Source organism: Alligator sinensis, unplaced genomic scaffold, assembly GCF_000455745.1.
Source record: "Alligator sinensis unplaced genomic scaffold, ASM45574v1 scaffold546_1, whole genome shotgun sequence".
NCBI classification, from domain to species: domain Eukaryota; kingdom Metazoa; phylum Chordata; order Crocodylia; family Alligatoridae; genus Alligator; species Alligator sinensis.
In genome coordinates this window covers 938,451-953,550 of record NW_005842061.1, presented here as the reverse complement: position 1 = coordinate 953,550, position 15,100 = coordinate 938,451, and the positions used below count along the sequence as shown (strand labels likewise).

Here is a 15,100-nt window from a genome sequence, read left to right as displayed (position 1 = left end):
TTTTTGTTAGCCCACCCTTGCAACCTATCCAGGTCTTTCTGCAGTCTTTCCCTCCCTACTAGCATGCCCACCTCACCCCAAATTTTGGTATCATCAGCAATTTTGAACAGGTTGCTTTTTACCCCGTCGTCCAAATCACTGATAAAGAAATTGAACGGTGTGGGCCCAAGGACCGAGCCCTGGGGGACTTCGCTGCCCACTTCCCCCCAGGTCAAATATGACCCATCCACCACCACCCTCTGAGTACGACCCTTCAGCCAATTCGCAATCCATCTGACCATGTAGGCATCGATGCCACAGTCACCTATAGTTTTTTAATGAGGATAGGGTGGTCAACAGTGTCAAAGGCCTTGCTGAAGTCCAGAAAGACTACATCCACGGCGACACCTGCATCCAATGCTTTTGTGACCTGATCATAAAAGGCAATCAGGTTGGTCTGACATGACCTGCCCCTAATGAAACCATGCTGATTGCCCCTGAGCATCATCCCCGATGCTGGCCCATCACAGATGTGCTCCTTGATGATCTTCTCAAAGAGTTTCCCCAAGATTGAGGTAAGACTGACGGGCCTATACTTGCCCGGGTCCTCCCTCCTCCCTTTCTTAAAGATGGGGACCACATTGGCCATCTTCCAATCATCTGGCACCTGGTCCATGCTCGGGGGTCTTTAAGAAGCGGCTCAATGCCTACCTGGCTGGGGTCATTTGAGCCCAGTTTTCTTCCTGCCCAGGCAGGGGGTCGGACCTAAAGATCTGCAAGGTCCCTTCCGACCCTACTTCTATTTTTCTATGAACTTCAGTGAGACTACTGTATGTACATGGAGTTCAGAATGAGTACAAGTCTTCATAGATTTCAGGTCTTACATAGCTAAACAAGTACTCAACAAAGGAAGCAAGTACATGTGGAAATGTGTGTGCACTAGATCCTCACTGATGAAAATCTGTGATATTGTTACAGAGATATATAATAATTAAGGATTTGGCCCTCAATATTGAAAACTGCTGTTGATAGAAGTATCTGCCAAAAGAACAGTGCCTCCATAATTTTAAGTGGTGGAAGGTTTCTAAACAAGAACTGCCATTTCACTAGCACTTTCCAGTGTGAAAGTTAATCAGTTGATCAGTCTCTCCAGCCTTGCAATAGAACATGACTGTGAGGCCCACTGACTTCTCACTGAAGTCAAAATAGTTGGAACAAAGGAAGTCCTACTTAGCAGATACATTAGCAATATGCCTGGAGAATTTCATAGCTGTTGCAAAGTAAATGTTAATATTGATTAGAAAATAGTGTAAAACAATGTGTAGAAATTTAAACCATTATTCAATTAACAAGAAAATCTCTTAATAAACAAGAGCATTTACCACAAAGCAGCCTGGAAAGCCTGCAGCCTTGTTCAGGAATTCATCTGCTAAGCAACAGTGTCTTTGTCACAAACTTACCCAACAGACATGCAAGATGGTGTCTGTCTCATGTATTATGTTTAACAACCATTTAATGTTATTGGTGATTTACGTATACTTGTAACTAGATGACATGATTATTTTGTTTTATAAACTGAATTGCAGTTTTCCTTTTAACAAAGTCTTGTTAACTCAATGACTCTAGGCACCAAGATTTCCTGCTTATATCCTGTTTTCTGGGTATGTTGGCACCACTGGATTAAAGGCATACACTTCTTAGAACAACTGATCTCTGCACTGTGCAAAACTCATGAAAGCCAAGAAAATGAATTTGGCAGAGTGTGCAAGTCTTTGCTTGGGAGGGAGCCAGAGCTGAAAGTGTGGAGGGGATGGGGTGCTGTAGGTCAGGTGGATGTATTTACAGATATGCCGAGGGACTAAGGACTGGTATTAGCAGAAGGTTTTGCAGGTCAAGGTTGAGTTACACTGGTACTGTTGCTAGGCAGAAGCATTTATTGGACATGTTTGCATTTTGGCATCACTTCCTCATTTTATACGAGCTAAAAGTCAGTCTGGAGAGTAAAAAGATCAAATTGGCTTCTTAGTGGTCCAGAGTTAACAGGCTGCATTTCTGTGATTGTAATTGCTGTGCATACCGTTGTGACATCCGAGTCTGGAGGGGTCATCTCCACCAAGTTAATGTAGTATGGTGCATCCCTCCACACAGGATAGTTATCATTAATGTCCAGCAATGTGATGTTCACCTGCAAAATCACAAGAGTGAACAGGACCTTTTATACCCAGTAACAAGTACAGCACTAGCATATCTGTAAACCTGGAAGAGTGCTTCTGGCTATTAATGTCAGAAAGACACTGATTCACAATGTCCAATGCTAGTCCCTTCATCTTTTTCCCTGAAGCCAGTGCCAACAATGGAATCCTTCTTAGAGAGATGGCTGCCCTAGGAGGTGGCTCAGCAATGCTTTCTTTGGAAATCCATTAAATTTTTTATGCTAAATGAGAAGGTGATTCTCACCATGAAAGCTCTCAGTAGCACTGTGATGAGCATCACGGGAGTAGCTCTCCTTTCTATAAATACCTTGCCTAGAGCCAGGTGACTAAACCATAGCACATAAGCAAATTTGAGCAATTTTACCTTTTCTCCGTTTTTTTTCATTTCATGCTGATTATTTTAACTCCAATTCTTGGCACTGTGAAGAGCACTCAATGTCTGACATCTATGCTCTGCTGTTTCCTCTTGAACAGACAGATATACTGCATGGTACAGCTTCTGTTTCTTCACTGGACAAGCATAACACTTGCATGTCCTGGTTTATAGTGGGAATATTCATTATGAACTCAAAATGGATTATTATTCTTAACCTACCTAGGAAGCTCCCAACATGCCCTAGCCACATCCTGTCACTTCAACCCAAAAATGAGGCAGTGCACCTGATTTAAGGGTGGTGCCTTCTGCTGCTGCCAGTATGCTTGAGAGTGGCAAAGGGGGATGCCCTCAGTGAGGCTTCACTACCTCACTTCTAGGTTTGGAGCATGTAGAACTGAAGAGGGTTTGTGGGGCCATGCTTGTGCATGGTACTCCAGGAGCTCTGAGGAAGCAACACAGACATACCCTTTGTCCAAATAGGAAAAAGTTTCAGGGCTCCCCCTTCTACCCACCCACAAGAGGAAGGTCCTTATGATTACCAGGCTGGGAACTCACATCATACCACATTCATGGAAAAGGGCCCTAAGGGACACAGGCAAAGAAAATTTGATTAAAAACTCAAAACAACTATTTTTACACAACCTTTTTTACACTTTCTCCAGCTTTGGAGTCCATATACTCACTGCTGTGGGACATGGAACCAAACAAATCCTGCTCCTCTTGCATAGATGGTTCTGTTGCAGTCCCTAGTATTACTTCAACCAGTAAGGTAAGCATATGGGAGTCCTAAACTGGAGCAGCATTAGGTCACTGCAAACAGTTTAACTGCATGGGTCCTCAGGCTGGCCAAAGGCCCCATTGCAATACTGTTAAGACCCAAAATTTAACCTTTGCACGGAGTCCTACAAAAGATAACCCGTGCCACTGCCTCTGAGGGAGGCCAAAAGGAGATTGCTGATTTCCTATGGGAAGCAGTGGAATATGCACTATTCAGGATTGGTGAGAGCTCTAACTAGGAATCCACTGATTACTGCAAATGTCCTATTAAATCACTGCATGAAAGTGAACTAGCCCATTTGAAACAAGTTTTGGAAAAACAAGGAGCATTCAACATTCCTATAATTCCTATCAGAAGGCTTGTCTGCATTAGACAAAGAAGCTGCAGTTTTAACCTCAGGATAACCAATGTGCATCTGCTATCCTGAGGTTAGACACAGTAAAGACAATGATTTAAATTTTACCGCAAGGTAAATTCTGTGAGGTCACTAGGTAACAGTATAAAGCTAATCTCACAGAGTAAAATCACAGTGCCTAGTCTTCATGGCCTTTTTACCTCAGGCAAGCTCACATGTTAGTCACCCTGAAGAATAAAAAAAAAAAGAAGATGGCTGTATTATCAATGATGACAAGCCTAGAAACACTGTAAGATGTAGTTCAAGCAGACTCCTTGATTTATTACAGTTCTTGGTAAATTATTTACAGGGTTCGATATTCCTGTGTGTTTAGTACCCCTAGGACAACTGCTTTTTGTCCAGGGTACTAAATATATTTTTGAAAAGTTATCTGGCCAGCAGGGAACCTAAATCTGTCATTACAGCAGGATGCATGGAAGGGGCTGCCCAGAGAAAGAATGTTACAAAATGGAGAGAAAAGCAAAGAGCAAGACCATTAAGGGAAAGCAGCAAGAAGAGAATGAAAGATGGGTTGGGAAGGGGTAAGAAAATGATGGATAGTGGAGGCAGAGTTGGGAACAAAAGGAAAGCAGAAAAGGGTACAGAATATATAGCAAGAAGCGGGTGGTATGGTGAGTGTTAACTATGTTTTTCCATCATGGGGAAATAGCTGAAGATTGGAGGCAGATGCACAGAAACCAGATGGCTCACGGGATTGGTAGTCAGATACAAAGTTTTTCAACAAGATTACCGCCCAAGTAATCAAGACAAATTAGTGCTTTTCTTGGACTTCTCTGGAAAAGTCTCACAGCTCTGCTGCCTTGTCAGAAAAGAGAAGTGGTGGCAGAATGCTGCTCCTTGAGAAGACTTGAATCAAACTACAGTTTGGTATTGGGAGGGTAAATTGGTTAATGGCATAGGCACACTCAGAATGCACTGCCGGGTAACTACCTGCACTCAATTCATGGAGCACCTTTTCTTTTTAAATTCAGTTTCCCTGAAAGTGCCCAGTAAGCTTCTATCATGTTCCAAAGCCCACTCCTCATGCCCATCAGAAAATGGGCACACTGATTGTAAAACAGCTACTCACTGTAGTAGCTTTACATTTTTTGCCAGTTCTTCCAAGCTTTTTCTTTGAACATGTGTCTGCCTGTGCATGAGAGAGGACCAGCAAAAATGCAGAAGAGAATGAAGAAACCCCATTGCATTTGGCCCAAAAATCTAGGAATGGGCAGCAGCTCCCCAACCATAGGGAGTGTTAGTATCATGCCAGAGCTCTACAAGAAGCCAGGAGTAGGCAGGGTTTTACTATTAGCAGGTATTCCCTCTCACCCTCCTCCCCAAGAGCAGTATTTCTGTCTTCTTAGTTCAAAGGGATACAAAAGGTCAAATCTCAGTGCACTGACAGGCTAACAGACACACATAGGTGGAGCACTGGTGCCATCCAGTGGTAGGTCAGGTGAATCTCAAATCGCTGGTCACCAGAGATATCCTAGGCAATGATCTCTATTTTAGGCAGCAGAGTGACTTATTAGATGAGGCTGAGGTATCCTACGGGATGTAATAGGATGGCCTACTCAGGGCATGGTGAATCTCAAGTGCTGTTTTTCCATGGCTGCTTCACAACAGCAAAGAGGTCAGAAAAAGAAAGGTTATCTACCAGATTAGCTAGCCCAGTAGCTGGAGACTGCTACAGGATCACTGTCCCTAGTGCCTATTTTTTTCTCTTTCCAGTCTCATTGTAATGCCCCAAGCTCATTGCCATGCAGGTATTGTTCCACAAATGGCAATCTTTCTCGCTCACATGGTTTTTATTTAGAACGCTGGGGTGGCATTTTAGTTTATCCTGGTGTGCTCACTCACTGAGGGCAGGTTCTTGGGCACGTAAGGATGGTGCAACCACTGGTGATTAGAACAGGGAAGGGAGGGATTTCTTCCTGGCCTGTGAAAATGTTCAAGGTTTTAAAAAATGTTCACAATTCACACCCAGACAGACCCCCCCCAAAACAAAACAGAACAAAACAAAATAAACACAGCACAAAATAAAATAAATAAACAAAATAAATAGGGGGGGTCGGACTCGTTGATCTATTGAGGTCCCTTACGACCCTAACATCTATGAATCTATGAAAAACAAAACAAAATAAACACAGCACAACAGCAAGAATCCCTTTGTGCCTAGGAAGACCCATATCAGAACAGCCATGTGATTGGTGAATTCAGCTTGGGTATGGCAGACAGATTCAAGTCTTTACTCTGCCACTTTTCCACTTCTTAAGTAAGTGCCTTTTATGGCTATTTTGGAGTGCATTAGGGCAGGGAGGAAGCTCTCATTTGCTTTCCTGATGGAGCTGTTCCTTAAAAAAACCCAACATTAAACCTTCATTGAAATGCATTCAAATTTGAATTTTGTACATTCCAGGTGAATTCCCCAGCAACTAGGTTATAAAACCATCCTCTCTCTAATCCAATTCATATTTAATTACTTTTACAAAATGGACCAACTTCAAAGACAGAGACAGGAGGACACCCACTACAGGAAGCCAAGAGTCTTTGGGCGGGGCTTTGGTTTGGTGAAAGGTCTCAATCTGGCTGAATAGAGACTTGAATCTGGGTCTCCCCAACTCCCAAGCATGTGCCCGTGACCAACATGTTATTGGCTGTTCTGAGGTGGATATCTCGTGACCAACATGTTATTGGCTGTTCTGAGGGGGAAATGTATTTCTCTTTTTCATTTTTAACTATAAATTCATCCTGGACCCACCATAAGTTTAGCCAACAACAAATATGTCCCTGCAAATACCTTTGATAAAGAGGTATTTTCCAATAACAAATCACTGAAAACTTCCTGACGAGCTCAACTGCTGATATGAAACCCAATCTGTGTGTTTTCTAGGTCTATCAAAGGGAATGCTTTCTGTTTAACAGGTACTAGTGTGGTGGTTAGATAGATCTTGGATGCTTCAGACAGACATTCACCATTAAGATTCCCAGAGCACTGAACTCTGGGCTTTTACCTCCTAGTCACAAGAGGGTGCAGAGCCTGGTGAACCCCAGGTATGTGTTTCTGTTAAATGCATTGCCCAAATTTATAATCAGACACCAACTTCCCACTGAGTTTTCAGGCTCTCTAATTATAGAGACTTTTAGGAACTATGTTAATGTAACTTTTTTCTAATTAAAATCTCCATTCCAAAAAATGTTCTTTACCTTTTATTGAATCTATTAGAAAAGCAGTCCCCTCCCATGGAGCACAAAAGAGAACTCAGCAGCAGACACACTGTAAGACTATAAGAATTGCCATTTACTGGGTCAGAACATTGGTCCATCTTGACCACTATCCTGTGTCACACAGCAGCAGAGAGTGGATGCTGAGATGGAGAGTGAATGGGGTATGAGCAGGGTTTTTTTCCCCACTGTTCCTCTCTCACTTGCAGCCTCCAGCATTTAAGGTCCAAAAAGTTCTAATTCAGAGTCTGTATCCCTACCTCCCTTGCTGAATAACTACTGATGCTTCTTTCTTCCAAGAATTTGTCCAATCCCTTTTTTTAATCTAGCTAACAGTTCACTTCCAAAACATTTGGTGGCAATGAGTTTCACACTTCAATTACATGCTGTGTGAAAAAGAACTTCCTTTTGTTAGTTTTAAACTTACTACCTACTAGTTTCATTTTGTGAGCCCTAGTTTTTGTGAGATAGTAAATAATAAACCCCTATTTACTGTCTCTTCCCCATTTAGTATTTTGTAAACCCTTATCATGTAATTCCCCCCTTCCCTTCTCTCCCAAGAATCTCTTTTCTAAACTGAATACACCTAGCCTCTTTAGTGTCTCTTCAAATAGAATCCGCTCCATACCATTAATCATCCTTTTTGCCCTTCTCTGGACCTTCTCTAGTTCTTCTATTTCATTTTTGAGGTGTGGGGACCAGAACTGGGCAGACTATTCAAAGTGTGGACGCACCACAGATTTATAAAGGGGCATGATGATACTTTCCATCATAGGCAGGAGAAAAAATGATTTTTGGGGGACTGAGCATGCGCTTGCATGCATACAAGTGCCCCCCGCCCCCCCCCCCCCCAAGCAGGTAAGTCTGTGGCAGAAGGGACAGCCCCTGCCCCTGCCTCTGCCCCACTCCCTCCTTCACTGCAGGGACCTTGATTGCCCCCCCCGGCGCTTCACAGAATAGACTGATATTTTCCTGCCACGCTGGGCAGCCAGTGATCCACACACTGGGCTGCGATCCTAGCTGCATGCACACCCCTCCCCACCCCTGCTACAGCCACCCAGAGTTCGTGGCTGCGCTGCTTTGTGACCCTACCCACTGCCCTGCGTTTGTGGGGGCTAATCCCCCTTAGCCCTAGCCTTGCCTATGCTGTCCATCCACCTCAGACTGGTCAGGATAGTAACAGGTCTGCTTCAGATTGAACAGCAAACATCCAGGAGCCATCCCAACCCAGTACCAGTCAGACAGCTCTCTTCTTTAGTACCACAACAATATTTCCAATGACTTAAAGCATACAAGCTTTACCCAACAAATTGCCTGACAGTGCTCTTGATCTCTCCTCTCTTTTCTCATAATAACACTCTCGTTTTTGAGGCCTTTATTTTTTTGTACTGAAGATCCTTAGTTAATTATAGGGTATTTGGAGGTGCTTTGTAGCTTGGGGTATACAGAAGGAGCTGAAGTGAATGTAATTGAGAACTCTTTTAGACTTATCTATTACATGGCTGCCTGTACACAGGAGCTGCTAGTAAATGTGTTGTAGGCCCAGGCTCTCTGATTTAAGCTACACTTTAAACTGACTACAGGTGACTGTAGCAATGTGCATTGCTGTCCCCTAACAAATGAACTGAGAACCCCTAAACTCACAAAGGCCAGCCAGCAGCAGTCAGACAAGAATGAAATTCAATCACCACTGACACAGGGTGCATGTGAATCTGTGACCAAGAGGTGAAAGGCATTGTATCCCCCATGTATATCCACTGAGCTGTCTTCTTTCTGAGACAGCATTTAATGGAAGCGATAAGAAGTGACAAGCTCATAAGAGGAAAAGAGAAGCATGTGAGCTCACAGTAGCAATGCCCGTTTTCTGGTTGTGACCCACGCCTCCATCCACAGCCCGGACAATGAGTATGTACTCTGATTTGGCCTCCCGGTCCAGCAGAGAGGTTGTGGTGATTTCACCTGCAAAAATGGAAAAGGGGAGAGATAAGAGATTACATGTGCTAATAGTGCAACCAAAGTTCAGGTGGAGCAGGGTGGTACATGCTAGTGTGTATGAGTGGATATAACTTCCAATGAATGTGAAAGGGTGAAAAATTGTATTCTAGAGACATGAGCATGGTTTCACAGATAATCTGAGAAGTGCAGATCTGGTATAAGTGATATCATTCTATGACTTGATTTCTAAGAGACAACTCTTAATTTTCTAAGGCAGCCTTTGGAAACCCTCTGAGAGTCTGCTGCATACCCTGAGAGCATGCAAGGAGACTGGTATTCTCTTGCCTCCTGGATATGGTCAAATATTTCTAGCAAGTGCTGTATTTTAAGGGAGGAGGAGGGGGCATTAGAGTACACAGTCATGTCCCTGACTCCAGGTGACAGAGCTGTCAATATGTGTAATTAGCAATAATATTCTACTCAAGAACTACTTTGATGATGACCAGGGCCCTCATGCAGTAACCTTGGGGAGGACCAGATTACCAATACATAACTTTCTATAGTGGCACTTTCTTTCATGGAGCACTTGCTCAAACTATTCCACTCTGCACCAAGCTTGTCTATCTGTTCACTGAAATTGTGGGGTGAGGACAGACAATCAGGGTTTGTGAATCCACTTTAGTCTTGTCTGGAGTGTTTTCTGGTTCTATTCAGGCTCAGCTTTGCTGAGTTCAGCATGCACATGTCTTAACCTAGGATGTTCTCTTAATTGGATCTTCAGGTAATCTATGATATTGCTGCAATGTTACCTGGCTTGAGCTCAGTGATTTTGCAGCCTTGAGATGACATCATTGTGTCTTCATGAGCATAGAGGAAAAAAAAATGGGTATCCAAAATTCTGATTTTCCCAAGAGATAAGTAGCTAAGCTTTGGTGTGATCTGGACAGAAACTTTCACCATATGGGAAGCTCACAATATGGCCATTGCTGTTATCACTTCTTCACCCATCTGAGATGGCTACATGATACTGATACTGACTGAATCTCCTTCCTTCCCAATCCCATTGCTTTTCCTGCAGTTCATTCCAAGCGATGAAAGGAGATCAGCATTAAGGATTGTTCTCCCCTATAGAGGAACTTTAATGTGAGGGGCTGTCCAGGGCAGAACTGGAGAGGGGAAATTAATCTGAATGAGAGAAATGAAAAAGTTTAAAGGTCCTCTTAAAATATGCTTCCAAAGTTTTGCGGCATCAATTAATTCGCTGGCTGAAAAAATTAATCAGGAAAAAAGTTTTAAATATGAACACGTCGTAATGATGGATCACTCCTCCTGTCCACAAAATTACATCCAATTAAGCACACCTTTACAGATCAGGTTTGGCTAATTTAAATCAAGAACTCCTGCAGAAAGTACTTACTCCTGAAAGGCATTGAGCAGGCAGACACAGCTCTGCAGTATCATTTTTCTCCTCCCTTTCTTTTCATGTCCTTATAAATCATTCTATACTACAGGGTAACTTCATTTGAGGAAGGGCTGTGGGTGAAAGCAGGTCTGAGATCACAATGCCTACTCAGAGGTTTTTTCAGAGGTTTTTAGCATAACACTGCCAGGACAATGTCAGCTTACAACAACAGAGGTAATTTCTTCTTAATGGTATACATTTATGTCATCGATGATACCCAAAGTAGCCCTCTCCTTCCTTGTCCTAGACTCTAATTACTTAAAAGTGCAAGCATTAAAGATCCATTTTGTCTCTGGGCCTTTGTTTCACTGGTTACGATTCCCTCAGTCCTTAGGAAAAAAAAGACTGGATCTGGGCACCAGACAGAAGAGGTACTAGTGGCTTTAGCTTGGGGACTAGGCATTCTTGGTAGCTCCTTAGGCTGTGCTTCTCTTACAAAATACATGTTAGGCAACACAAGAAGAGAGATAGAGAAATAGGAGAGCAGTGGAGGGAGATAATGACAAGGAAAAAAAGATGGAAGGAAGAAAAAGATGTTAAAGGTGTAGACCATGAGAAAGTTGTTGGAAGGAGGAAGACAGGTGAAGAGAGGCAGAAAAGAAAGATTGTGTGGGTAAGTTCACCTGAGCGAGCATTGATCCGGAAGTGAGAAGAACCTTCGAGCGAGTAGATAATTGACTCCTGACCATATTCTCTGGATCGGTCCAAATCAGTGGCATTTAAGAATAGCACTGTGGCTCCTTGGAAGAGAACAAAAACGGGGAATGAAAGATGCAAGTTCATTAGCACACTGACCTGGTGAAGGGGCCAGAAAGCAAAGCATCCACAGAACACCTGAGGCAGTTACTTCATGGTCATAGCAAACCACAAAGCACTGTGACATCTACTCCCAGTCTGTCTATGAGGTCTAACTCTTCCCTCACACTAACTGTTCTGCCCTTCTGAGCTGCCTTGTCGTATTATTGGCAGCTCTAACACCCAATTCAAGCTTGTCACTGTATCCAGGAATCCCAAGGTGAAGACTTAATCACTTGCCAACTCTTAGAGAGAGCATACAAGCCCACAGGGATTTTAAATGTTGTGTGTTAATGTTAATCCAAAGGAAGGAAGGCTGTGTGAGCCACCTCTGGCTGGACATGTAATCGCTAACATCCACAAGCTCAGTCATGACCAGCAAGCAGTTCATGATGGGTTTGCTACTTACATGCCCCAGGGGAGAGCTGACAAGGATAAACTCTTTAACAAAATGGTTTTTAACTTTGAGGGGATTTAAGTGTCATGTTAAGGGCCTTTTGGTTGCATAGCTGGAAGGAATCAAGGATGCTGTCGCTTTCACAAGTTGCTTTCTCTGCAAGACAAGGGCATGAACTGTATGGGAAAGGGAGTGGAGGGGGTGGGAGGAGGAAGGACATGAGTTCCCAGTTCCTTTTAGAAGAGACATGTTTGCATTTTTGCCACAGGTTTTCTCTAGCTCTGGGGTTTTCACTGTATAAACTCAATTCAAATACCTGCTTGGCTTTTATATTTATCAGGACAGATAGGAACTGAGCAAGCCTTGCTAATATACAGGTACAGCATGCAGAGACGTGTCAAGTGCAGGTGCTTTCAGAGTTCTTTGTGCTAGCGCTACCATGCAAGGTGGAGAAATAAGAAATAATTCTTCAGCCGGTGCTCCTTAGAGAGGTGGGGTGCGGTGGGGGACAGGGCAATATGCCAGCACTTCTGAGTATCCAAGAGGGAGTATATCTGGACAGGCCCCCCACTTCCCTATAGGTACTGACCAACCTTTGGAGAATGGCACTGGGAGGAATGAAAACAACTCCTTTCCTTAGCAATCCATGGAAACAACTCCTTTCCTTAGCAATGTAGCTATCCAAGTCATTTGCCCCCAAGTTAGTGTTTCTGGAGTTACTAGGTGCCTGTATATGTGCGGGGACGCTGCTCTGATACACTGTAATTGTGGTGCGATGGAGCAGACTAGATTAATCAAGTCTGCTGGAGTGTACTAATTAGAGTGTCCCAGCAACCTCTGCGTCTTGTGCATTCAGCTCCCCTGTGCTTCAAAATGGTGGCAGGGGCGCGTTAAGTGAAGCTCATTTGACATTGGAGTTGCTTTAATTAAAGCGCTCCTGCTGTCACTCTGAAGCGCAGGAAGCCGAATACATGAGACACTGTGGGTACTTTAATTAGAGAGGCTTGTAGAGCTGCTTTAATTAAAGCGCCCCCACCCCCACAGCATGTGTAAAGACACCCATTATACGTGCCCATACCAAAGCTTGGCACAGTGCTATGGATCAGCACAGCTCAAGGAGTACCCCTGCCCCATCCCATCCCTTATGACAACGTAGCTCAAGGAACTTTCACTCAATCTCACATATACGAAAGATCCTCATCTGCCACCTGAAGATTTTAAAAAGCACTCAGCGCTGGCCTGACCTTGCTTCTAATGAATTAATTCCCATTGGAGTTCACCCTTGACTCCAGTGGGAACAGAGTTAGGCCAGGACTCCTGTAAATGCCTTCGTGGACATGCTCTGTAGGAGTCAGATGTAATGCATGCATTTGTTTACAGAATTTGCAGCAGGACTCATCTTCTGGCATCTGGATTTTGAGCAACTTTCACTAAGATCCTGTGCAACACACTGTTTCATCCTATGCATCTCACCACCGAGGATGTGAGCCTGTCTGTATGCTAGCTACCAAACCTGGCTCTGTAGCTGAAGCTGTGGAGACTTAATTCTTTTAGTTCTAGAGATACCTGGTTCAATTTCCACAGTTGGCTGAGATAGAGGCTGTCACACATACACATGGTAACCTATTCACTGGAGTCAGGACCAGTTGCCTATTGTTAATTTATGTGCAATCCCAGATATCAACCCAAGCAGGCAAAGAGACTGCCTTCTATTGTGTCTTGCAGAGTAATGGATGGGATCTGCTGGATGAGAGAAAAAGATTCTCAGAACCAAGGGCCTCTCCAGAGAATACCCTTCCTCCAACACAACCCCCATCCCTGTCTATGAACTATTACAGAAGTACTTATGTGCACCCTAGGTGTCCCAAGCTGTTACACTTGTACACATTGAGTAGTGTGACACAGGAACGCAGGCAGCTTACGTATATGCATTGTGTGTTAATATGTCATGTATGCATTGAAATTGAAATAACTGCTCATTAGGCAGCGGGTTCCTTCTCTGCAAGAAACAGAATTTGTTTCTTACAAGATCCTGGAGCTTTCTGTCAGGTTTTTAAGCTCTTTTGGAATCTAGGCCCATCTCCACACTGGCTCAGCCAATTGCCATATAAAAACACAACTACATCAAGGCCAGGAAGGTAACCCATAGGACAACCACAGGAACATACTCCCCATACCTGCCATAATGTCCTCCATGACAGTGATGGTGTACGATGGCTTGCTGAATGTGGGTGGATTGTCATTTTCATCCTACAGTGAAAAGAAAAGGAAAAAGCCAACAAAAAACCAGCAAAATTGATTCTTCATGCCCTTCTGAAGGGAGCACCACTATTGTTTGCAGCACAAGGAGGAAAAAGATCATTCTGTGGTTAAGGGCACATGTGGTGCCCATTCTAACCACTTTGGGACCCATGCAGCATGTGGCATGCATTCTAGACTGGTGGAGGTGGGCGCTGTTTGCAGTGCAGAACCTGGACCAGCCAGAACAGGTTGTGGTGCAGAGTGGCTGGGGTGGGTGTAGTGTGTAATGCTGCCCCCATACAGGCTGAAAGAGGTGCCAGTGCCTCCTGGCCTGTCTGGGATCATGCTGCACGTGGTGTCCACTCCACCCAGTCTCAGGGTAGGGAGGGATGAGGCCTGTCGTGTCCCAGAGCAGCTGGGGGTGGGGAGGAATGGCACCACATGTGTGTGAGCCTGGGCCTGTCAGTGCATGTAAGTCAACTCAGATCCAGGGCCAGCATGGGAGGCCAGATCACAGGGCTTCCTGGATTTAGGTAGCAGACAAAGACCAGGGAGATCTGTGCACTGACTTCTCTTGCAGTTTCGATCAAATTATGGCACTCACAGTACCCTGGTTTCTTCATCTACAAAACAGTGGCAATATTATCCCTCTAACAAGGTGTTGCAATGCTTAATTAACTACAATAGGAAAGCAGTTTGGAGATGAACAGAGCTATGCAAATGTCCAGCACAATTACCTGCTAACTGTCTAGAGGATGTGCACACACTGAGGAAGAAGATTCACTATTTTGTACATTTCTGTTCATTTCCATTGCTGCCAATACCCACATAAGGAGTTAGAAAGCAAAGAGTTCAGTTCTCCCCTGATCCTAAACTAGACTTAGAACAAGAGTGAGGGATGGTGCAGGCAGAAGCAGATTAATGTGGCTCCCTGATTCTGCATCAGTCTCAGGCCTTATGTCAGTGGAGCAGAAAACACTGGCACAGTACAACATGGTTCCATCATGCTCCCTGCCCCCATGGAAGGGATGAGGAATGCAGATCTAGGAAAGGAATCAGCTCCAGCAGCTTTAAGTCAGCAGGGAGTTCATCTCCACTGGGCAGAATTCTCTGCTTACCCCTTTGGGCCCAAATTTGGTCAATAGGAGCCACTTAAGTGTGGAGTGCCAGAGGCAGAAATGAGAATTGGGTCAAAAGTATCTTTCCTATTGACTCCTTTCACCACTCATATCCCACAAGGACACATATTTCAAACAGAAGAGAAGACAGCATGGGCTCTGGATGCACATGTCAGTGAAGATG

General features: G+C 44.0%; 1 protein-coding gene across 1 annotated transcript in view; it reads right to left on the bottom strand.

Annotated features, from left to right (window-relative positions):
- The window catches only part of CDH23 (cadherin related 23), a 569,738-nt gene that overhangs the window by 154,148 nt on the left and 400,490 nt on the right, over window positions 1–15,100 (bottom strand). The window contains exons 19-22 of the mRNA XM_025203550.1: window positions 13,735–13,807; window positions 10,989–11,105; window positions 8,815–8,927; window positions 2,057–2,164 (exon numbers count right to left, since the gene is read on the bottom strand). Coding sequence (XP_025059335.1) covers window positions 2,057–2,164; window positions 8,815–8,927; window positions 10,989–11,105; window positions 13,735–13,807 — 411 coding nt within the window. The remainder of the gene's footprint in view (window positions 1–2,056; window positions 2,165–8,814; window positions 8,928–10,988; window positions 11,106–13,734; window positions 13,808–15,100) is intronic.